Genomic DNA, 26,284 nt, shown 5'->3' on the forward strand with positions numbered 1-26,284 from the left:
TGTGTCACGCATTTCATTATAAAACGCACAAACTATAGCTCGATGCACTCCTTCACCATATCAACTATAACTGTGCAAAATTTCATTCACCTTTCCCCATTTTTCGTTTTTCGTCAAAAGGGATAAGTACAAAGTTTTTGGCTCACTTATTAATATATAGATACTCGTAATAAACATAGTAGCTTGAAATTCCGGTGACTAGATTTACTTAAAAGTCAAAAATTCTTTTAAATGTCAATGTATACGCCTTTTACCTTTATAATAAGATCCCAGAAACCGTTCAAAATCTTTCAATTAATAAATTAAAAAAAATTGTGAAAGAACGTTTGTGTACCAAAGCGTAGGTACCATAAAGTTACTGATTTCATAAATGATAGTACATGGGAATAAGTTCGCCCCCTGCAGAGCTATTTCTGTATAATATTATATCACAAAAAACATGAAATGTGTAAGGAGCCAAGCAAAACATTACACAGCTATTCAAAACTTCTGTCGTAAAAAGTTTTCAGATCACATTCAAGCCAAGCCTTCAACTTATTTTGTAATTTAAATCAACATTCAGTAAATGTATCAATCGATTTCTTTATTTTATAATTATTATAGTGGTTTGGCAATGAGCACAAGAGAAACAAATATAAAACTACATATTTGGAGGAGTTCATACTTACACAGATGGCAAGTGTAAAGTGTTTAGTATGTAAACGAGTTAACGACGCAATATGTGGCCGATGGTACCCAATAAATCCAATTAGTCCAATAATATAATAATATAATATAATATAATCCGCACCAGTATAGTCCCGACTCCCAACGTTCAGAGAACATTTGAAAAATTTTAATCTGAATAAAAAATGTTGAGTTTGAGTTTATCAAACTGAATAATACCTACATAGTACACACTTAGCAAAAACATACAAGTACGATAAAGTACGTCAAGACTCAAGATGTCGTATGACGGCTGTGTATGAACAAACACTTCAACAACATACAACTACCGATACATAATATTTATTCTGTAATTTACATAACCACATAAATAAGGAACCACGTGAATGTCCTGATGCCTAATGTACCTATTAATTATTATATTACCAATCAATCATCATTATAGAAACGATTTACATCTTACGTAGAGACTAAAGTGGGTTAGGCTGAAAGAAATATGTAATTTGTTTATTATTAATTAACATATTTACTGAATTTAAAGAAAGTTGAATTTTGAAATTTGAATTTTGATACATAACGTAAAGGGCTTATGTCAAAATTTTCATTTATTTCATCTTTAAGGACCTAACCTTACATATGAAATTGCCGTTTTGTATGGGAGGAATATAAAGTAGTTTTTTTTTTGTAAACTATAATATATAATATTTAATTAATCAAAGTATGTATTATTGTTAAATCGATGCATGGGTAGTTCGTTGATCCCTTTACTAAAAATAATCGGCCAAGTGCGAGTGGGACTCGCGCACGAAGTGTTCCGTACTATTATAGAGCAAAATTAGGCCAAAATTTGTGTTTTTTGTATGGAAGCCCCCTTAAATTATAATTTTATTTTAATATTTTACTAAATATTAAAGTACGTACTTACATAAAACTAAGGATTGTGTAAAAAATTCAAGTACCTACCTGTGGCTGTTATTGATATCTTATATCTTTAAACGACCAATTCTTGTATATTATTAAATGTATATGTCACCGTAAGATTGCAAACACCGCGAGATTGTAATATGACGAAGTGATGGATTGTAAACAAACAGTTTTCCGGTGATTTTAAATTAATTATTTCGTATTTAAAATAACTTTAATGCCAAATAGTATGAGATGTATAACATAAAATAAAATTTAGATATATTTAAAGTGCTGTTTAAATGTTCGGTTATTAAAATTAACCTAATTTATAATTCAAACTGCACTTTAAAATTTAAATATATTTAAATTTTATTTAATGTTATACACAAAATATTCAGGCAATTGAAGTTATTTTAAATACTTTAGAACAAAACTCCCCCCCTCTTGTGACCGAGCGTAGTATTTTGAACCCCCCCCCCCTAAATGGGTCACGTAGTATGGGTATGTTCCCTAATTAAAATTTTATTTTATTACATGCATTTGCATGCTTTTATGATGGTTTTATATTCATAATTCTATTAGTTATATAATTAAATCATAAAATATGTAACCTTGTCCTACTAAAATCTAAATATAATTATTTTAAAGTTATATGAATAATAATATTATAAACATATTATTTAAATACTAGATTGGTATTTAGCTTGAGTTTAAAATCAAAAACTAAATTATTTGTATTCTTTTATGATATGAATTAAGTAAGTAGAAGCTACATTTGGTATCTAAATTATAAATACAGTGTAAACTCCATGTAACGTCACTCTCTTTAACGACAAACTCTCTAACGGCCGTTCCCAATATTTGATCTATCTCTGGTTTTGCCCTACTAGAGATAGGAATAGCTCACATTAGACATTAGAGACATATATTTTATGTCAATTGTGAGCTATTCCTATCTCTCGTAGGGCAAAACCAGAGATATATCAAATATTGGGAATGGCCGTTAAGCGTCGAAATCAATTGACTTTGGTTGGTTTAGCAGTTTAGCTGTTCTACTTTATTACGAGCAAAAAGGCCAAAATAATCACGTTTTTTGAATGGGAGACCCCACTTAATTATTTATTTTATTTTTATATGATTTTATTTTATTTTTAGTATTTGTTGTTATAGCGATACAGATATACTTACACAGTCTGTGAAATTTTCAGAAGTCTAGCTATAGCGGTTCTTGAGATACAGCCTGGAGACAGACAGACTAGACGGACAGACAGACATCGAAGTAATAGGGTCCCGTTTTTACCCTTTGGGTACGGAACCCTAAAAATCATTCTAAGAATCATGAAAATTTTGTGACGTACTTTATTCATAGTCCCTTATTACATTGCAGATACCTCCTTACTAGTATACCCCGTACAGAGCTTAAGAGTCTTCGTTACATCGTATATCGTTGAGATAAGGATCCTGTCGGGGGTAAAATAACTGTGAACCGCATGCAGTAATCCTTTGCAATTATTGACATTACACTCCAATACAAACCGCGCACGAGTGTTTGCGGCAAACAACGCAACTGACGTACTCATGGTTATAATAAGTACATAATTACTTGCGTCTGACCGAAGCTTCCGCTTCTGCTTATATTTTACTAGACGACGCCCGAAACTCCGTTGCGCCAAAATTCGTGTATCGCGTAGGAACCGTTCATTTTCGTGATAATTTCCAGGGACTAAAGTATCTTCATAGAAAATTTCAGCAAAATCGATTCAGCGGTAACAAAACCTTCGACCTCACCAAATGCGACCAAGGGTTCGTTTCACCACTTCCTGATTTCCGAATAGGCACCATTTAACTTGACAGATGAAGTATGGAGAATCTGTCAAAAGAGCTGTGACTGGTGAAACAGGCCCTAAGTCTCGATTTATATGTGGCCGCGCAAACTAGCAGTTTGGTCGCTAGTCGCTACATCGCAACTGCCAGATATAAAAAAATATTATGTAACGATTTATTTTAAAACCGCGGTCACGACTCACGCCGTCCGTCATTTACATACATTCGCCAAACCGCTCGTTTTGCGCAGACGCATATAAATTGAGCCTAAAGACCAACAAATGTAAGATGATTTAAAAAATTAAAATAGTTTAAATCATCTCAAAATATATTGAGAAGCCTATTCAGAAAAAACTTGAGAGGTGTCAAGGGACACCCGAATGGAACGAAGTTTTTTATATTCAAAAAACATGTATAAAAAATTACATACAAATATTACATATGCCTACACAATTGGCACCTTCCCCTCCCCTACTATAAGGTCGAATTTCGACAATTGGGCGATCTCTAGTTATTATTATTTATTATGCTATCTAGTTGAACATAACTATTTTGAGCCCACAACACATGCCTTCGTCTAGTGACCTCCAGTTAAGGAGCTTAATTATCACAGACGAGCCGGAGGTTCCCGTGTCCCTACCCCCCTACTTGGCTCATGTGCCATGAGGCATTTTGCCGTTTGGATGGTAAATGGTGGTACCGGGCTTGGTCGAAACATTAGGGACTTACAGTGAAATGCGGGACCAGTACCACCGATGGGTACGGCAGCAACCCCCACCGGATCTCCCTCAGCTTTGAGGATTAACCCCTCTCTTTGACCGTAGTCAACTGGTTGAAGCGTGTCCAATTTGTGTGAGACCCTCTCAACACCAACTCCGGAATCCATTCAAAAAGGGAAGACCCGAGCCCTAGGAGCCGGCGTTGTTCATTAACAGACCCCCGACTCCAGATACCTCGCCAAGAGAGCGTACAAGATGTGGCCTGGACGCAGCCTATCGGAAGTCCTAGTTTATCAGCAACCTTCTCGACTAGCTCCACGTCCGATCCGTACTTAGTACGTTTCGTCCGATGGGCATCGTCAAGTGGGCGCTGACCCGAGACAATCTGGGCGTCCCAAATCACTTCGACCTCTCCTTTAACCGCGATGATATCTGGCTTGCGGATCCCCAGTGCGGTAACGATCTTAGGCTCGACCTCCATATGCCACCCTTGTCGGGCCATCTCTTCCGAGAAGACCCGAACGACCAGATTATGACGCACATATAAAGCACCATCAGGAACAAACCGCAACTGCCCTTACTTCTGACAACTTGGTTCATTAACCCCACAGGAAGTAAACACTAGTTAGAGGTAACCGCTGGAAAGATTCGACCATAATACATACAAGGTGTAACAAAACTAAGTGATAAATGATAATACTTTAGGTCGTGTATGTGTTCCTTATAGCTGCTTGTGCTATCGTTTGCTAAGTCATTTCATACCGACCAAATTTTTGTCCAGCGGTAGCTTAATATTTATCAATCAATATAATCAGCGTCAGTCGCCGCATCCGTGGTGGGATGTTAACTGAGAGTATTTCAAAGTTGTAAAAAAAAATAATTGCGAAAAGTGATTTTATACCGAATGAATTTTTTATGGATGATTATTGAGGTCATGCTTAACCAAAAATGCACCGTCAGCCGTATCGCAGACGGGGGATTTAACGTCAGTCGCGTTACTGAACTATGTTAAAAAAATTAAAATATAAAGTCATTACATACAGTACAAAATTTATACAGGTGAATGTTGATACCTTTTTAATAATAAAGACCACTGTCAGTCGTTAATATGCGGGTGGAAAGCCCGTCAGCCAGCGATATAAGCTATAACCAATATAGCCCTACTTCGCGCTCAATGTATCCTGGGGCGTCGCGTAGACGACATTTCCACATGCAAATATTCAGCTGACGGCGATTTTCGTTTGAATTAACCATAAAATTGTCTCACATAGCAATTTTAAGTAATTAATTCGATAGTCAATATTTGTGAAGAAGAATTATATACATTTTACTTTAAAAGCGCCATCTGTTGTTATATACTAAAACTAAAATAGCACCTACCAAACCTAAACGTGTATAATCTAGATATGACCTTTATTGGGTGCGAATTGGGATCTTTTTAATGTCAATTCAATACGATTTCCAACAACAACTTTGAGATACTCTCAATTTTTATTCCACCCATACTGCAGTAGCTGACGATCAAAACTCTTATGTATTAATAGAATAGTATTATTGTTACGATTTTCGCTCGGTATGATATGACTTTTTAAAATGAGCGCGACCTCCCCTACTATTATAATATAGAGTTCACTGTGAAAGTTGCAGTGCTGAAAGAACAATTTTTGGAACGAAGTTCCTTATCGCACGTTCGGCGTAAATCTGAAGGCTAGACAGAACGATATTCATAGCGAACTTTATAGGGGACCCATACACACCCTTAAGTATTATCACTTAGTTTTGTTTCACCTTGTGAATCATAGCCTCGCAATATCCTCGACAGTGAAATCTTCCTATATTGAATGAAACAGCTGTTCTGTCCGAACTCCGGGGTCAGCAGGGGGGGACATATAACATATTTTAATGGATCGCTGACACATTACTTTTTGCGTAAAAAGAATTTATTATCTTACGAATACAAACAGATTTTCTCTATTTTTGACTAGATGTACACGCGATTTTGTTTGCGCAAAATTCTAGAGAAACCGCGCAATTCACGCTATAAAAAATATGTCACGTCCTTTCCTGTGATGTACTCTAAATGTATGCGCAAAATTTAATAAAAATTGGTCCAGGCTCCAGCCGTTCACGCTCTATGAATTAATTTTCAGTTGATGAACAGGAGAAAGTTGTGTGCATTTTTAAGGATATTAGAATATATTATGGCATCCAAAAAACGATTAAGGAAGAAGTAATAATAGAAAAATTACTCTAATTGCTATTAAAATATCTTGAAGCAAAGCTGTGGGTTGACCAAAGCTTGACCAAAGCTGTGGGTTGGCAAGGCGGAATTCCATCACTTACATTGATATTTAACGAAGTTTTTGTGAGCTTTCCCATTCCCCGATCGACCGACGACGACGTTTCATTACCGCCGTAAAACAACTCGCGGAATCTAATTAGCGTACTTGATGAGAATTATAGCGGGTTTATTCCAATCCAGCGATCAAATCCAGGGCTGGATTATAAATACTAATAAAATAAAAAGCCTTTTATTTCTTAAAAACTACAAAAAGTATAAAAGAGAAAGTAAGATATATCTATTAAAGTGAGAACAGATTTTACACATATTATATAACTTTGGCGTCTGCACTAGGCTGAGCCTGTCCCTCAGATCACCAATATATTGTATATATTGTATATATACATATATATATATAAAAATATACAATATATACAATATATTGGTGATATATGATAGCTAGTACCTAATAATTATAATAAAATTAAATTAAAAAAATAAGGGGGGCTCCCATACAAAGAACACAATTATGGGTCTATTTTTGCTCTATAACGGTACGGAACCCTTCTTGAGCGAGTCCGACCAACACTTGGCCAATTTTTTATGTGACATACGGACGGACAGACAGACAGACAGACATACAGACAGACATGACGAATCTATAAGGGTTCCGTTTTTTGCCTTTTAGCTACACGGAACCCTATTTACACCTGGCAACCCTAAATTCGTGGCCAACTGACACTGAGAGCTGGCAACCATTTTTATTTTAATTTGTTTCATCATTTTCATACATTATGTAAAATTGACTGAAAAAAGTCTTGAAAAAACATTATAGCTTGAAATTATGTACATTCTTACTTCTTACATTAAAATAAATTACAAGTAATTCAGCTAATTGTTACAAGGCATCCCATCCTCGCAACGGGTTTGAGTATGACATATTCTGAGGCATACTCGGTTGTGTGCGTTCGATTCTGATACCGACAAGTGGACGCTTATCTTTAGTCCCCGACTCCCCACCTCAGTTATAAGCGAAAGTGCGAGAGAGACGCACGCATTGTTACGTGCGATAAATAAGGACAAAGCATTGCAGCGCGTAGTTTTCAAAGCCACTTCGTCTCGTTTACGCAAGGTTATCGTTAACATTTTATTTGAGAATGTGTTCAAATTGTGCTTTCCAAAAATGAAGACGTGTTTTTTGTGTCTCAAAAGTGGAAAATTAACCGACTTTAATAGTAAATCGTTTAAAAAATGTACGTTTATGTCGTTGTTACGTAAAAATAAAAACTATAAATACAGCGACATAACCTTCAATGGTGATATTATAAAAGCACATGGATATCATTTACCATGTTACAAGAAATTCACCGTCTTAAAACAAAAGGATAAAAATGAATACGAAAATTATTGCCAAATGCAAAAAGTAAGTAGGTACATAATTATTTTTAAGTTTTTTTTTTAATGAAATAAGGGGGCAAACGAGCAAACGGGTCACCTGATGGAAAGAAACTTCCATCGCCCATGGACACTCGCAGTATCATAAGAGCTGCAAGTGCGTTGCCGGCCTTTTAAGAGGGAACAGGGTAATAGGGGAGGGGAAGGATGGGAAGGGAAGGGACTAGGGTAGGGGATTGGGCCTCCGGTAAACTCACTCACTCGGCGAAACACAGCGTAAGCGCTGTTTCACGCCGGTTTTGTGTGAGAACGTGGTATTTCCCCGGTCTAGCCGGCCCATTCGTGCCGAAGCGTGGCCCTCCCACGTATAAAACTGTAGTTATTTACTGTAACATAATATATTATTTTATTCAATTTTTTTAGAGAATATGTGCCTAACTTCATTTACGAATGAAATCTCCATACTATATGAAACGAGAAGCGTTTGCTCCAAAATTTTCTCGGGAATTAGCTGATATATTATGATTTTTAAACTCTAGAGGTGGCCGTCGGAGTTCGGATCCTCATGGCAAGCGACCGCGACTGACAAAAGATTGAATAAAATGGCACCTTACAAGTGGGCGCCTAGAGTTTAGACCTACAATAATATTGAACAATATCACGTGTACTGCCGTCACAATAGACATAACTACCAGTAGTTCGACTGCAAAGAAACGGACAGGTTTCAATATCTGTCAAATTCGTCGGGTTTCACTAGGATTATGAACGGAATGTGCCTCGCGCTGGCTGATATAATTTATTTTTAAATATTTAAAATAAAGATTTCAAAATTGGATTCTGTCAATTTTAATCGCATATGCCAAAACACAAACAACAATACGACCAAAGAGGAACACGTCCACCGAATATGTCATAGTTTTAAATTCGTAGGTAACAATTTAACAACCCTGGCGACGATTTTCGTCATAATACGTCAAATTTAAAAATTTCAACATCAGTTCTAAGTCGGTATACTCTATCATTCTGTCTACTCTGCTGCCGTGCGTAATAAGTACTCAATAACTATTATTGTGCGCCTTCATACCCCAGGCAAGTTAGACATATTTTGAGGTTGCATAAATGCGCACTAATCTGAAAATCGGTAAAATTGTTTAGAACATGATTCAAAATTAAATTTGAAAGTTCCCCATAATTCCCTCGTGTGAAAAAAACACAAAACCCAAACGACGATTTCAACTTCTTGAATCGAAACCTTAAAAATCGGCCAAGTGCGAGTCGGACTCGCGCACGAAGGGTTCCGTACCGTTATAGAGGAAAAAATAGGCCAAAAATTGTGTTTTTTGTATGGGAGCCCCCTTAATTATTTATTTCATTTAAATATTATTATGAATTATTAAAGTACACATACATTTAAGGCTTTTGTGAAAATTTCAAGTGCCTACGTCTTATCATTAGTGATTATGAGCAAAAAAGGCCAAAAAAAATCACGTTTGTTGTATGGGAGCCCCCCTTAAATATTAATATTACTAGCTGTCCCGGTGAACTTCGTGTCACTTAAAAACCTTCCCTGGACTTCTACGAATATTTTAAGACTAAAATTAGCCCAATCCGTTCAGCCGTTCTCGAGTTTTGCGCTTAGCAACACATTCAGCGACTCATTTTTATATTATAGATTTTGTTTTTAGTATTTGTTGTTATAGCGGCAACAAATATCCACAATCTGTGAAAATTTCAGAAGTCTAGCGGTATAGCGGTTCTTGAGATACAGCCTGGCGACAGACAGACAGACGGACAGACAACGAAGTCTGAGTAATAGGGTCCCGTTTTTACCCTTTGAGTACGGAACCCACCACCATTTTTTGTAGATAATTTTATGAGTTATGACCTAATATTTTGTTAAACAATAATTTTTTTAAACTTACCGTTTTGCTAAAAATCTTAAAAAACTAATTTTTTTGACCTTTGACATTGGGTAAAAAAAATTCCGTACAGGGAAACTATGAGGAACTTTCAAATATCATTTGTAATCATAATATTCCAAAGCGGGGAATTGACTACCGGGCAGGTCTGTCGCATGTCTGCTCGTCAATTCCTAGGTACGGGCACAGACATGCCCGTTGGCCCGTGCCCGCAGCCTGCCCGCGAGATCGCATTTTCCCCGCGCGGGCACGGGCAAGTCTGTAGTCTGTACATGAATGGTCGTGACGGGCGGCCCGTTGTCATTTGCGCCTTGGAGAGCGACTGGAGTGCACTTAAAATATTTTAAAGCATATTATTGTAAACAATACAAACACTATATAATACTTAGGAATGAAGGAACAAAAACAATTTTGACATATGTTTATTTCCATTTACCGGTCGTATCCTTGTTTGTAGAAAGTTAAAAGCAAGGATTACATGAACACCGATCTACGTAATGCCGCTAATACAGCGAACTTATTGAAAAATCCAAAGAAATCAATGCCGATGCTGATCTATCATTTGTTACAAAGAAGATTGAGTCCATGAGTTCACGGCCGTGCTGCAGCCCTCTATCTATTCGACTGACTTGCCTGTTATGTGTGTGTTCAATAGGGGCAAGCGGCAGACTTGTGCCAGACCGGGCAGCCCACGGGCAGCCCGGTAGTGAATTCCCCGCTTTAACAATAAATTCCCAAAAATACCCTATTTATAGGGTATTTTTGGTGAAGCTTGACTGGGGTATGGGTTCAATATTGCGAGCGAGATATTGACAATTAAGTTGCTCGTCTAGTGGTATGAGATCCCAACGTTAAATTCTGCATATAACGTTTTTTTCGATTAAATATATTCTTAAGTAATCTTTAGAACGTATGGAATAGATTAAGGTTGGGTTGCCTTGTTAAAACTAGCCGCAAGTACCTTTAATTAAGTTTAATGTACCTACTTAAGAAATTGGCATAATTTGCATATAATAATTTTTTATTCAGTAAATTTTACATCATTAGAAAGAAAATGACGGGACAAAATAAGGTATTAAAGGTTGCCACCTCTAAGTCTGCCGCGACCTAGGGTTGCCAGCCCGTAAATAGACATACTTCTTCGTCAAAATTGAAGTATCGTTTTTTTTTTCATTGTTAATACAAAATTTAACCTTGATGCATATTAATCACGAATATCCATGGTTGCCACATGCACGATTTTGGGAACGACATTACTTTAAAATATATTTCATCGAAAAAAACGATACATGCAAGATTTAGCGGTGGGATCTTAGGCCAAAGGGGGGGGTTAGGTTTCATTGTCTAGCAACAATGGTCTAGCGACCCATGCCGCCGCTCCTTTGTAGTGGCGTAGAGCAAATTGATTTCTCAGAAATTGCCAAGCAAATACACAAAAGTCTCCTTGTTTGACTAAGATATTTTCCTTAATTTATTAGCATGAATTAGGTAATATTATAAGAAAATTTAGTGAATGATATTCACTTTACTGAACTAACGAATATTATCTTTATATAATTATCATTCGTTAATATTATTGATATTTAACGAAGAAGAAAGGTGAAAATATTATATTTATTTAACATTTTAAACATTTTCATTTACCTCAAACAACAAAACCTTAAATGAATAGTATTAGAAAAGTACAGGCTTCTCCCCTATTATAGAAAGTATTGACTTTTGTATATAAATAAAAAATATCATTTTTACTCCAGGAGGCACCATCAGCATCGTCTTCAGTCAAATCCGAGGAGTTATCTGATGAAGGAGCAACAAATGAATCGTTGATGGAAGAGGAAGAAATTGTTCCACCAGCACAATCTGTGCTTCCTAAGGAGAAAAAATTGCCATGCATTTTTTGTGGAGCTATAGAAAAGAAAAGTAGAAATAGGCGATTGCTTGTCTCATTCCCCGAATCAGAAGATGCAATTGACGACATTAAGAAAATGGCAAGGCTCAATGATGATAATCGAATTTCAGAAATCATTGACAACAAAGAAATTGTTGCATATCACAAGGTTTGTCTTGCCTCCTATAAAATAAAAACGAGAAGACAATCAGCGGAGCAGCATTCACCAGGATTTTGGCATGAGAACAGAGAATGGCACCAAGACGCTTTTGACTCCCTATTTGCATTTATTGAGCAGGAAATTATTGAAAAAAGAGGAGTCGTGTATCTGGCAGATCTGCTTTTGAGATACAAAGCTCTTTTATTGGAGTTGATGCCGGATAGCATGTCCGCTGAAGATGTAACCAATGTAAATTATTATCGAATAGAAACATTAGAATCGAAAATCATGATTGCTTTTGGAGAGTCTCTAACTATAGAAAATTCTGCCGAACCGCATCCAAAGAAAATCGTTTACGTAAGAGACATTACTACTCCGGAGTTAGCGAGTAAGGCTGCGAATTTACGAACAAAGAAGAATAAACTCGAACAAGCGGCGTACGAGTTAAGGAATTGCGTCACAAACATTAACGCCAAAGAACTTGCAGATAAATTAACAGCTGAAGATGTAATCCAGGAGGGTTATATTCCAGACCAACTATTTGACTTCATATGCAACCTCATCCGAGGACCTGACATTCGTCGGAAGAATAGCGATGAAAACTTTGTCAAAATCAAGTCAATATGCAGTGATATAATTAAGGCTATGACAATGTCGAGTTGAACCATGAAAACGTTTGAAGCTCGCTCTCGCCATGAAATCGTTCACTAGTTCGAAGAAAGTGATTTCTATATTGTAGAAATATGGCCACATATTGGATATTGGATACAATTTAACAGAATAAATTGAAACCAAGATGAAACATACAGACTACAGTAAATGAAAATAATAAAATGTCCCAACTGGAATAGATCCGGCGAGTAAACGCAGCTTCCATGTTGCATTCGATAATTTCGTTTTGTCGATACAAACTATACAACTATTTGAATTAAAAATGGGTCATCAACCAAGTGATAAAAATTGACATTATGCTCAAACATTTATATTTAATAAACATTAAGAAAATAAACTTGTCTTTCACAACATCATACTATTGTTTGCAGCACGTCACAATGCGTGATCTTCTCTTTTACATTTCCAGCTAGTCATTCACAAAACTTACCTATCCCTAATCTACTACATTATACACACTGTATGTTGACTGTCTCATATACAGTGTGTAACAAAAATAAGTGATAATACATTAGGGTGCGTACATGTTCCTTGTAGAGAGTTCACTGTGAAAGTAGCAGCTCTGAAAGACCAACATTTTTAATTATTTGTAGTCCGGTTTAAAAGGAATGACTCAAATGATTCCCTCCTATGAGTCATTTCTTTTACTCCAACACATCGTTTTTTAGTTATTAGCCAAAAACCAAAACTTGAGACTTTTGTTACCCTCCCCTCACTGCGGCTCTCCTTCTAGACTTCAGGACTTTTAGTATGATTTGTCCCTAAGCACCCTGACTAAGTTCCAGCAGTAATCTCTTAGGTTCCCGGCCTTCCCGCTCACGCATCATACAACAGCTACTTTACTGACTGACCTACATATTGCAAAAATTTTAATTACTTTATTATTTCACAAATAACAATAATAATTATTAAACCAATCAATCATTCTTTGTTTTACTCGACTAGACCGAAACTAGACTAATAAATAAAATAAACAAACACTAACTTCTTTAATTAAAAATTAAATGGTTTATTAAGAAGTTAGTGTTTGTTTATTGTATAAATTGACAGTGACTCCATAGGCCTCAGTATAATACAACACTAACAAACACACATTTTTGATATTATATAGAATTACGAATACATTAAAATTAGATGAATTTTAGAATTCTCAAAATATGGCGTGGAATTATGATCGACAATTATTATAATTCACCATTTATGATAAACTACACATCAAATCTAGATGGTTTCCGCAACTCCGTTGCGTCAAAATACGTTTAACACGCGTACATTACCATTTACCGCGTACAACCTAGTAAGTATATAGATATATGCTTTGGGTCCCGAGAAAGGACATCGGATACTTATTATCCTAGAAAAATGTACGGTTCCCGCATGATAGACGATTTTTGGCGCAACAGAGCTGCGAGCGTCATCTACAAATCATTATAACTTTTATCTTAATAAAATAGTATTTATATTTTGTAGAGCACAAAAATAAAGTTTCGATAAAAAGAAAAACCGATTCTATTACATTTTCGTTTCAGCTCTCTATTTATTAATGTGTCGTTTCATTGTACCCGAAATATAAAGAAAATACAGAAATATAGATAGAAGAACTAACAATGACAATAAAATCTGAACACTCCAAGTGATTGGAAATTCGGCTGGAGTTGTACCCCTATTCTACTTTATCAATGCGACATGAAAGCAGCTTCGTACTTTATTCCATCTAAGAGCGCTCACAGACGAACGGCACGCGTCGACGGCAGCCCTCAATTGTCGACGGCTGCCTTCGACTACCGTCGACGCGTGTCGTCAGCAAGTGCCTTTCGCCTGTTAGCGCTCTAATCAGTTTGCAAATAAATTACAAAATTGTATTCTGATTTATATCAAACCGACGTCAAACGCGTTCTGATTGTTGAATAATTCTAAGTCAGTCGTTTGACGTTTGCTTGACATATACCCTTTTATTGCGCCTCTACACGATGGCCCATCGTAGTGGCCCATCACGATGGCCCAGCGTGTGAAAGACGTAGTGGCGTAGGATTGCTGATGGCGCCAGCGATGGTGGTGAGATGGCGGCGGTGTAGCGCCTCTACAAGATGGCCCATCGTAGTGGCCCATCACGATGGCCCAGTGTGGGGAGGACGTATCACGTAGTGGTGTAGGATGGTTTATGGCACCAGCGATGGTCGTGAGATGGCGGCGGTAGATGGCCCAGTGTGGGGAGGACGTATCACGTAGTGGTGTAGGATGGTTTATTATGGCACCAGCGATGGTCGTGGGATGGCGGTCGGTTTTTCGGCCACACATCAAAGGGAATGGCCCAGAGACATTTATATAAGTACAAAAAAGGTTTTTTGTAAATCAATGCCCAGGGATAGCGGTACGCCTGTCGCCTCTACACGTGGCCGATACCACAGTCTGCACTCTGCGCCCGACCGCGGACGAGTGAGGACGTCGTATGTCAATTTACGAATTTCATTGAAAATGACGAGTACGTGGTCTCATAATCTAATATATAAAATTCTCGTGTCACAGTTTTCGTTGCCATACTCCTCCGAAACGGCTTGACCGATTCTCATGAAATTTTGTGAGCATATTGAGTAGGTCTGAGAATCGGCCAACATCTATTTTTCATACCAAAAAAATATATATGGCAAAACAACGTTTGCCGGGACAGCTAGTCTAATAAATAAAATTCTCGTGTCACAGTATTTGTGCACGAACTCCTCCCAAACGGCTCAACCGATTTTAATGAAATTTCGTATGTACATTATAAGACCTGAGAATAGGTTTATCTTCTTTTTATTTATGTGGTACAACAACGTTTGCCGGGTCCGCTAGTGAAGTTAAAAAAAATTGAAAATTGTACGTGTTCCTCATAGAGAGGCCTCCCAATTTGGTCTTTCAGCGCTGCTACTTTCAGTGAACTCTCTAGTCTCTACAAGGAACACAAACAGACCCTAAAGTATTATATCACTTAGTTTTGTTACATCCTGTATATTGACGACAAAAAGTTTTCAATGTTCCTGGGTCATGGATGTGTATTAAATATGTGTATCGTATTATAGTAAACATCTTAAATAATTATATTTAATACTTTTATATGTATAGTATAAATATAAAAGTATTAAATATATTTCCGCTGTCTGGTACCCGTAACACAAGTCCTTCAGGTACTTAGCACGGGGCCAGACTAACGTGGTGTGAAGCGTCCATAGATATTATTATTATACTAGTAGCTGTTGCCCGTGACTTCGTCTGCGACAGTATATGTATAATAACAAACATAGATACACATAACACATACACAATTATGAATGCATTGTGCACATTAATGAAATGATGGTTTCCGCTTTACAGATATATTATTGCCGCAGCGGCTTATGCTTCCACGTCCATCTTGAACGACGTTTAGATCACAATTCACAAGTCACAACTGAACACGGCCATCATGTAGAGGCGTTGCGACTGCGATCTATGAATACTCATAATACAGTGGATTTCGTTAGTAACGATCTCGGTTGTAACGACATTTTGGTTATAGCGACGCCAAAATTACGACCCTTGAATTAAAAGCTTACTTTCGTAAGAAATTCTTTCGGTAATAGCGACTTCGGATGTAGCGACGATTTCGGGTGTAGTGACTTTTTTATGAACCCTTTCTGACCGGTTCCTAGAAATGCCATGCGGACATTGCGACTCAGTCGACAAAGGCGCAAAGACTCGTTAATAAAACCATTAAGCTTTCTTATCCTTTGTTTACGTTCACAGATGTTGAAACATATGTTAAGCATGTTTCTTTAACTTGTAAATATGTCTCCTAGACGTAAATTTACAACCAATAATAGTAATTATTATTGGTTGTAAATATGTAAATATTATCAGCGGAAGCAATAGTTGTGGATTGAAAAAATTATGTGGATATTGACATAAGTGAAGTGAAGGCCAAAATAATTTAGATTTAGAAGGAATTATGAAAATAGAATACACCTTACAGCATGCACAAAAAACTAAACTTAAACAGTGCACTATCACACGTTTTTCAATAAGACCCATGTATAATTTAAATAAATAATAAGTAAATACATATTGTATTTGTTTTTTTAATATTTCGGATATTGAGACCTCCGGATATAGCGACGACATTAACATGGTCCCTTCGGCGTCGTATGTTTCAGTTGTAACGACGCGTCGTTACAACTGAAATATACTGTACTTTTAAAAAGCCTATCCAACGACACCCCACACGATGGGGTGGACGCGAAAAAAAAGTCATCCCCGCTTGATGTGTTGGGAAGGGACCATTAATTTTTTTAAGATTTCATGTACCATTTTGTGGGCATCATTAATATGTGCATTCATGCCAAATTACTCTGAGCAAAACCGCGGAAAGACAGACAGACAGACGGACTGACGGACAGACGGACGGACAGACCGAAACTAAAAGGGTTCGTTGTTGACTATAGAACCCTAAAAATACTCCTATTTTATGTGCAATCCCCGAACTCAAAGTATCTATCTCCTCACCCATAAAAAACTACTTTAGATTTTGAAGCGTGAAGACCGACAGACATTATCCCATTAATAGAATTATTACGACGTTTTAATTTTAAAGATAATAAATACCCATGACAATTAAAAGTTCAAACACTTATCCTCTTAACCTCTTAAGCGATATTGCCGAGTAAGACGCCCAACTGACCCCATTTGCCTTCTCGTCTGTACAGTTGGTGCCTTACATCGTAATTAATCTACCAATATCATTAAAATGGGACACTTACTTATTACTCAACATGACGAACAGACACACAAAAATAACCGAACAGAAAACAATTAATCTAAATCTATACGTATAAATGAAAATTCTTTACTTACATTAAAGATATTCAAATAAATAATAAGCTGGGGGTATCACTACATCGCTATAGAAGCCAAAAATGTGGTTAGTTTTTTGTCTGTCGGTCTCTCTGTCCGTATGTTTGTTCCAGCGTCACACGAAGATTACTGACCCGATTTGAATGCGGTTTTCGCAGATATATTTCTCTTTTTCCAACTTAACATCGTATAAATTTTTCTCCCCACCCCTCTAAAGGGAGAAAAGAGAGGGTCAGATTTTGTTTCTAGTGTTCCCCCCTTCTACCAGATAAACGGCTGCTTCTGGAAATGTGGAAAAATTCACGGGAGTAGGAAATATGCTGAATTTAACACGTTCGCTGCGTTATAAGGCTTAAACGCCCGATGCATGTACGCGAGCTCTGTGCGGAGGCGAGAAACGGCGAACTTCCCCTGGTGCGGGGGATGTATAATGAGTATTTTTGTATGTTAAAAGGAGACAAGTATAGGTTTAAGTTTAGAACTTTAAGGGCTACTTGATAAAGCATTAAAATCATGCTAAGGTATTTCGACCTGATAACGCACTGATTGATATTTTTCATTCCTTGCGGGTAACGGGTCGAAAGACCGGTTATAGATCACAGGGTCGATCCACCCCTTTCCGCACTGGTATAGGTAATTGAATTGTTTACTTCATATTAGTGTTGTAACGTAATTATCGGGAGTGGTACGGTAGTGCATTTACACAGTCATTTGTTTACGTTTTGTGATATTTTATTGGTCTTAAATCATTAATAATACCTCGGTCAAATAAACAATGTAGAAAAATGCTTGAATAATTGTTTCAGGAAGGAAAAAATCGTGAAAGTGAACGTTCTGATATAGATTATTTGAAAAATGACAAAAAAAAATAAGTCACAGCAAAATCCTTACTGGCCTGTTATTTTTTCTAAATAACAGGCCAGATATTTTTGTTTCTTCAATAAATGATATTAAAAACAATATGTCGATAACTTATTTCCCATCACTAAAACTCCCTTAAATAAACCTACAATCCAGTGCGGTATCGGGTTACAAGACCTTATATATATTTTTGCATGTATCTCTCAAGTAAATAGTAGGAATCCAGGTCGAAGCCAGCACCATGAACACTAACTCTTCTACGATCGATATTTATCGGTGGATTTCCAAATTTTTAAGTTTTCGCATAGTTACAGTCATTAATATCGGTCGAAACCTTACTGGGTCAATAAGCCCTATACCGCAGCGGCGGAGAGTTTAAGTATGAGGCGAATCGGCCTGATAACGCACCATATAAAACACCGTCTCTTTTGTTTGTTCGTTTGTTTGAACGCGCTAATCTCAGGAACTACTGTTCCGATTTGAAAAAATCTTTCAGTGTTAGATTTATCGAGGAAGGATAGGCTATATTTTATCACACTATGACTAATAGAAGCGAAGATATAGAGGAAAATGTGGAAAAAACGGGGGAAATTATTTGAAAGGGCTTATCTCACGAACTACTGAAGCAATTTTTCTGTTATTTGGCACAGATAAGAAGTAGACCACGTGAAGGATCATAGGCTATTTTTGTGGACTAATTTGTCTGTGAAATAACTAATTTACGCGGGCGAAGCCGCGCGGAACGTCTAGTTTTCAATATTTTTTACTAAATTATTTTCTGCCGACCGTACCGTATTGAGATCGGCCATTGAGGCGTCAGCCGCACCAATCACCATTCACCATAGCATCCAGGTGACGCGGCCTACTGATCCGACCTATTTCCTGTGTCCGTGTCCACAGCACGTCCGGCAGGTACGAGCGGGTCACGTCGGGTGACGGGTCGCAGCGTTGGTCACGCGGGTCACGTGACCCAATTGTCTCTTTTCTCCCGCGAATTGAATACCCTATTACAATGGATTACGTGTAAATATTTTATAAACTACCCTCGGCTCTGCCATCGAATCCCGCAACTTGGGGGAAGTAAAGTTGCCAGCAACTTCTATTTCTATAAATTAAATTTAGTGGTAAGTATTTTGTAATTAAACTTAAATGAAATGATCGTTTACCGCGATAACGCACTGAACGATTGCCATGGTGACGCGCGTGGAATCGCCCGACCTACTTGATGAAAACTCCATTGTTCTGTTCAAGGAAAAATACGGTACAGTCGCGAAGTGTTAGTAAACACTAAACATTGCGGTGGAGCCGTGTGATCAGTGGTTAGTGTTTCTCTTAGGTGGGTTCGATCCTTTTAGCCAAAACATAATATAATATAAGGACTTCCACAAATTCATCGGAGAAACTGTGGACAGTTTCTCCGATGAATTTCCCGCGGGCCGTACACGAAAACATCAAATAACTTACAAGTTAGGTTAAGTGAAAGAAAAGTGACTTTTTAACTACCTATTTTGGTAAATTGACCATTCACATAAAAAAAATGATTTTTCACTGCCAGGGAATATTTTTTTATTTTATTTTTTATTTGTACAGAAAAACTTACAGCTAAACAAATCTCAATAACGACTAAGTTAGAAACAAATAGCCATTTACAAGTTTTTACATTTGAATGACAGTAGTATGTTAAAAATAAATAACTGCTAGGAAAAAATATATACAGGGTATACATAACTACACACACTGGCAAAATTAGCGGAACATTGGTAAAAAGGGCCAAAACTTGAACTCAACTGGGCCGGGCTGTCTGAAAGCCTTTTTTATAGCTTCTAAGCTCATTCAAGAAATAAAATATTGAACAAAACTGGCAAGTTGACAGGTTTTTATAGCAATTATACCCTAATAAGTGTTTTTCGATTATTGACGTTGTAAGTGTTCCTGATAAGAATGGCGTTTTAGCGGGGTGCAAGGTATGCTCAGCTCATTTGATTGTTTGGTTTTTGGAAGAACACATTGCTTAGATACAAAATTAGTGATTTCCCAGCATCTGCGACAGCTAGAGCTGTAACCACGATAGAGAAAGGTCACACCTACCGTTCGGTCAGTCAGGCCTTAGGTGTGTCGGCTTTCGTGGTTCATCGTAACTTTCAAGGCTTCAGAGAGACTGGATCTTACGTTCGGAGACGAGAACAAGGCAGATATCGGGTGACAATGGTTCAGAATGACCATTTTGTAAGGAAACAAAACTTAAGAAATCGACCTCAAACTGCTATGCAGACACGAAACCTGTCGGAACAGGTCCAAGATGAACGTGTAAGTGATTGTACAGTAAGAAGAAGACTCAAATAAGTTAAATTAAACTCAAAAGTGCCAGCAAGGGCACCAAAACTTGAGACAGGACACCGAAGAGCCAGGCTAAGATTTGCGCGTGAACATCAAAATTAGACAAGTGAGTGAAATCTTGTGCTGTACAGTGATGGGAGCAAATTCTGTGTACATTGTATTGACAGGCGATAAAGAATGTGGATAAATCATAAAGAAAGCTACAGGCCATCAAACTTACCGGAAACAGTGGCCTATGATGCAGGCTTCGTAATGGTTTGGAGTTGCATATGATTTGGAGCCCGCATGGAGCTGATGATTATAGATGATGGTACTTTGACAGTACAGAGCTATAGCACCGACATCCTGGAACTGCATGGTGTGCCTTTTACACAGTTTTAGGTAGTTATTTTCAATTTTATGTGCGTCCATAGAGTAAGAAAATCGGGCATTATTACCTAAACGATGCTGGCGTAGCCCAGGTAGCCAATCGGATCCACATCCGTAGCGTGGTCTACGGATGTGGATCCGATTGAAGATGTGTGGCACATCAATGGGTGAACGGTACGAGTTAAAACTCCAGCTCCAAAATGAGTCCAGGAGCTCGAGTTGGCGCTACTGGAGGAGTAGGAGAATATCCCACAGGAAATGATTGACAATTAAAATGCAAGCATGGAATGGCGTATCCAGGCCCTCTTGAGATCCATAGAAGGCATTACACCAGCATTACACGCTTTTAACATGGCATTTCTTTAATAAAAATGAAGAATTTATCTTAAAAACTTACTACTGAAATTTATAAGATTTTCTTAATTTTTTTATTTTTGCTGATTTTTTTCTATTTTTCACGTTTTTATGCCCTAAATTTATAATAAATTTATTTTTTAATAATCAATTAGTAAATAAATAAATAAATATATAAAAATCAGTGAACAATTAAAAAAAAATTGAAAATTTTGTTATGTTCCTCTAATTTTGCCGGTGTGTTTATAATGTAAATTTCCTTTACAAAGGGCATTTACATTATATTTAGGGTTGCCAGATGTCCGGTATTTAAGCGTACAGTCCGGTATTTTCGAGGCCTGACCTATTTGAGAGGTGACTCACCCGGCAACCCTAATTATATTCCCTGGTTAGCCAGAGTACTCAAGGCCCAAGGGATGACAATGTGAGACACCGACATACTGCTAAAAGCAGCTGCGGTTTGCAATCAACCGCTATGGAAGCGAGTGTCCCGGGTTTGTCTGAGAATTGGCACCCCCACGACTGGTCAGTAGCAGCCTTTCGCTAGCCAAGGGACTGTGCTTCCACCAAAATTAACTGTAAATTTTAAAATGTGTATTGGTATTGTGGCGTTTACTTGCAAGATTGCATTTCCTCACATAGGTAGGTATTGCATTTATAGCATAAATAATTTTTTACTAACGTTAGGTTTAAGTAATGAACTATCACTGTTATATTTTATGGGTGAATCATTTTGATACAGTAATACAAAATTGTTGTACCTGCGTATTGTTTTCCTTAAGGCAACCTCGAGACAGATTGTGTAAATTAAATGAAGGTTTATTATATCGTAAAGTGTATATTGCTCTTCATGTTCTATTCCTTTAATGAAACAGGGAGCTAATTTCTCACTGTAGTAGGGATGCGAATCATGAAGAAATTTAGGAAGGAGTGAAAAAGATATTATGTATAACTAGCTGTTGCCCGCGACTTCGTCCGCGTGGACTTCAGTTTATAGCGCGCGATGTCAACAAAATTGGTGTCAAAAGCTTTTATAAAAAAACCCTGGTACCCCTTAAATCAATACAGCTGTGCAGTGTGCACACAATAAGTACATCATTTTTTTATAATAAACTTTATATTTTATGCCAAATTTTAAGCTTATTTAGCCCCCCAATTACACAACTTTACCCATAAACTATTTATCATTGATAGGTTTAGCCCCAATTTCACCAACGTCTGTTAGTGTTAACAGCTTGTTAAAATGTCCTGTCTTCTCTTTCATTCATATGAAAAACGAAACAGCTAACGTGATACTAATTCGAGCATTAACTTTAACAGTCGTTGGTGAAATTTGGCCTTAAGGTTACGTCACTGATTGCACAGATAAAGTACTGAGTTATTTAATACCGTAGAATTATTTAATAACAATCGAAAAAAAACGAGACGAGAGAAGATAATATCACCTCTTATAGAAAGACTTTTGAGCAAGCGTCAGCGCGATGTAGAAAACGCACGGCGCCATCTATTATGAATTTTTTGAACAAATTTACGACCCTTACAACCATTTTTTCTAGTAAAAAAGTAGCCTATGTCCTTTCTCAGGCTTTAGACTATCTGTATACAAAATTTCATTACAATCGGTTCGGTAGTTTTGGCGTGAAAGCGAGACAGACAGACAGACAGAGATACTTTCGCATTTATAATATTAATAGTATAGATAGTATAGATATCACTTTCACTCCTGCACGAATGGGTTATTCTTTCGATACCACAACTCACAAGTAACCCGTCAAGGCAACAATAGGAATATTTTCGTGTTTTGATAAAATGACAACGAGCGTCAGATTAATGAAATAATTTATACCTATCTATACATACTTTACATATAAATAAAATGAGTGTGTGTTTGTAATATTAAAAGAACCGTTTTTTTTACTACATGCATAATATTTAGAATGTATATACGCTACATACCCAAAAACAACATTTATAACAATTTTTGTATGTATGTATGTCTGTCTGTCTGTCTGTTTGATCCGGCTAATCTCCAAAATGGCTAGAGCGAGTAGCAAGGAATAACTTAGGCTACTTTTTAACCGACTTCCGAAAAGGAGGATGATATATTTTACTATTTTTGTATTTGTTCTTGGACAACTACGCCATTTGTGGACCGATTTTCAAAATTCTTTTGTTTTTGTTTAAGGTTAAGCCCGATTTCGGTAACATGATCACAAAAGTGGTGATCTGATGATGCGATCCATGAGAAATCGACGGGACTCCTTGAAATTCATATAGAAACATAACAAGAGTGTACGCGGACGAAGTCGCGGGCAACAGCTAGTTTAGTAATAAGACTGTACGATCTACATATAAATATGTCGGATAGTTGTCATTCACACATTTATTCATTACATCATGAATTACTTACAGAAATATATTATACGGAATATCTGCATATTTAACATACTAAAGAAGCAAATAAAGTTTTCCAACACTGAACTTTTGGTGTTGGTTCACTGGTTTTTGATTATTTTGATTTTGATTATTTATTTCTTCAGAACGGTTAAGCACAACTGCACCTTAACACGAAAAACGATACAACATAAAGGTCTGACAATGCAATGGTAACAATAAGGAACACGTTAAAGGTCAATTAAATGCATCTATCCTCTAGAGTGACTCACACTTAGATTAATCATAGTCTATAGATAAATAGTGAATACAATTTTTCTCAGGACTCACGTGCCAAACATAGTTCAAATAGGTCACAAACGATTCATGAGTTAATTTTTATAACTTATAAAATTTTAATATTTTATTATTATAAAGAGATTTTACAATTTTATTATCAAAAGAACGCATACAGCACTAATTAGAGAGGATTCCGAACGAAATTTCAGTCGCGAACTAAATTGCGCAACAAAATTAATCTCAATTCTCGACATTTTTCGCTAAACCTTCGTCAATATGGTGACCGCTGGTGTTTTCGGACGGCATCCAAAAAACTCATGTGGCATTTGCGGTCCAGTGGTTTGGATCTTATGGTTAGTCTCTGAAGGTTTTGGACTCGCTTATATAAAAAAAACATGTTGTTTTAGAATTTGATTTGAAAAATGCGGGAATGGGATGATCAGCGGGGCTAAAATGGTCGCTTTGGAGAATCATATTATGAATCATAATATGATTCATTCGTTTAAAATCGCAAAATGCAATGTTTTTTTTTCTTTTTATGAAATAAAAGCAAGCGAGCAAACGGGTCACCTGATGGAAAGCAACTTCCGTCGCCCATGGACACTTGCAGCATCAGAAGAGCTGCAGGTGCGTTGCCGGCCTTTTAAAAGGGAATAGGGTAATAGGGGGAGGGTAGGGATGGGAAGAGAAGGGAATAGGGGAGGATAGGGAAGGGAATTGGGCCTCCGGTAAACTTACTCACTCGACGAAACACAGCGCAAGCGCTGTTTCACGCCGGTTTTCTGTGAGCACGTGATATTTCTCCGGTCGAGCCGGCCCATTCGTGCCGAAGCATGGCTCTCCCACGTAAAAAGTCGAATCCATGTCTAGTAATTCGTACTAATTTGACATTTGTCAGTTTGACAGTTTTGACAATTCATTTGTTGAATTGATTGAGAGGAATTGCTAAATGTGACAATTCTAGCCCCGCAGCATTCAGGCAAGAAAAATCTATGCTTGGGGTGGGTAATGGGTATTTCAAAAGTCGGTTCTGCGTCTTATCTCCCGCCAGTCTGTAGTATGACTATTGACTCTCACAGCATATCAAGGAAATAAGAGCTCTAGTTATAGTGTCCGCAAACATTATGATTTATGCCATACGTCTCTAAAATAATAGAGCTTATCTAATGAGTACCTAATGGTGTTGTTGCATTAGTCCAGGTGTACTAAGGCCCATCTATTCCTTCCTGCCCAATTATAAAATCTCACATACCTTGGTGCAGAATATACATCCACAGCCGGAGATGACGGTGAGTTTGTCCGGCGGAGTGTCCTCTAAGCACAGCTTGCAGTTGACAGGTGCGGCCGGCACAAACCCACCGCCTTGGCCATCCAGGGAATATCTAAAAACAATACACATTTAAAAGAAGTAGACAACCATGGAATAACAGCAAATACAATTTAAATACATCAGACGACAGGATAATTATTATAGAACTAAATAATTGCTTTTGATATTTTTGACGCGAAGAATGAAGCTACTAGCTATTTCTACAACCAGTTTTTAAACGGTGACTAGATTAATCGGCCAAGTGCGAGTCGGACTCGCGCACGAAGGTTTCAGTTAAAAGCCTTCTGAATGGTCAAAATTAATCATTCATATAAAAAATCTTTTTTATATAAAATTTTAAATTGATAACTGTTTGATGTTATCAGAACTGGATCGAAGCCACCAACCAACATTGTGTTGATTTAAAATAGCAGTCACCCATACTGTATAGATTATATAGTAGAAGGTCTTGCTCAATTAGAGTTTCATGAGTCTGCCTTATCAAATCCTTATAAAATCGTAGTTTTAATCGTGACCTATAGAATATTTCGCAATTATTCATTTAATTTCTCACAATAGACACGACGGACAATAGATCATTGTATCGGTTGCGCAGACGCAGGTATCGTTACCGATTTCGACAAGTACGATGTCGCAACACCAGCACAAGGTCACAACCGATTAATACTTATAGACTATAGGCCCATGTCGAAAATGGATGGGTCATATGAACCACCCGGTGACGTACATAGGACGATATTAGAGCATAAAATAATAAGATTTAGCACTATGCCGTCACTTGTAAACTTTCCAACTGAGTGCTGGTGAGAATTCAAAAGTGCATGTAGGGTGAGTACATTTTGGTCATATGATTCTGTACGGCATTTTTACCATTGATAGACACATGAAAAATAATAAGAAAGCCCGCAGTGCCGTACAAAAATGATGCGCCAATAAGTCGGTATTTTTATTTTATTTCCTGACAATCTCCATGGTAAATTTTAAAGAAAAAAATTATGCCGTACATTTTAATGCAGAGTAAGCAAAGTTCCGTACCATTATAGAGCAAAAATAGGCAAAAATTG

The 26,284-nt window shown here is 37.2% G+C and overlaps 2 protein-coding genes across 2 annotated transcripts in view; one reads left to right on the top strand and one right to left on the bottom strand.

The window, feature by feature from the left end:
• Positions 1–26,284, bottom strand: part of LOC121738478 — a 110,874-nt gene that overhangs the window by 39,662 nt on the left and 44,928 nt on the right. Inside the window, exon 6 of the mRNA XM_042130547.1 lies at positions 25,143–25,272. Coding sequence (XP_041986481.1) covers positions 25,143–25,272 — 130 coding nt within the window. The remainder of the gene's footprint in view (positions 1–25,142; positions 25,273–26,284) is intronic.
• On the top strand, positions 7,442–12,493 carry LOC121738481. The gene is made up of 2 exons (XM_042130551.1): positions 7,442–7,819; positions 11,465–12,493. Exons 1-2 carry the CDS (start codon positions 7,580–7,582, stop codon positions 12,419–12,421), a joined length of 1,197 nt encoding a protein of 398 aa, XP_041986485.1. The 5' UTR covers positions 7,442–7,579; the 3' UTR covers positions 12,422–12,493.

The sequence above is a fragment of the Aricia agestis genome, chromosome Z, assembly GCF_905147365.1.
Source record: "Aricia agestis chromosome Z, ilAriAges1.1, whole genome shotgun sequence".
In the NCBI taxonomy this organism is placed as follows: domain Eukaryota; kingdom Metazoa; phylum Arthropoda; class Insecta; order Lepidoptera; family Lycaenidae; genus Aricia; species Aricia agestis.

Coding starts and splice junctions, on each gene's coding strand:
- LOC121738481 (XM_042130551.1), top strand. CDS start 7,580: ATGAAGACGTGTTTTTTGTGTCTCAAAAGTGGAAAATTAACCGACTTT. Junction 7,820..11,464: donor ATTATTGCCAAATGCAAAAA/GTAAGTAGGTAC, acceptor TTTTTACTCCAG/GAGGCACCATCAGCATCGTC.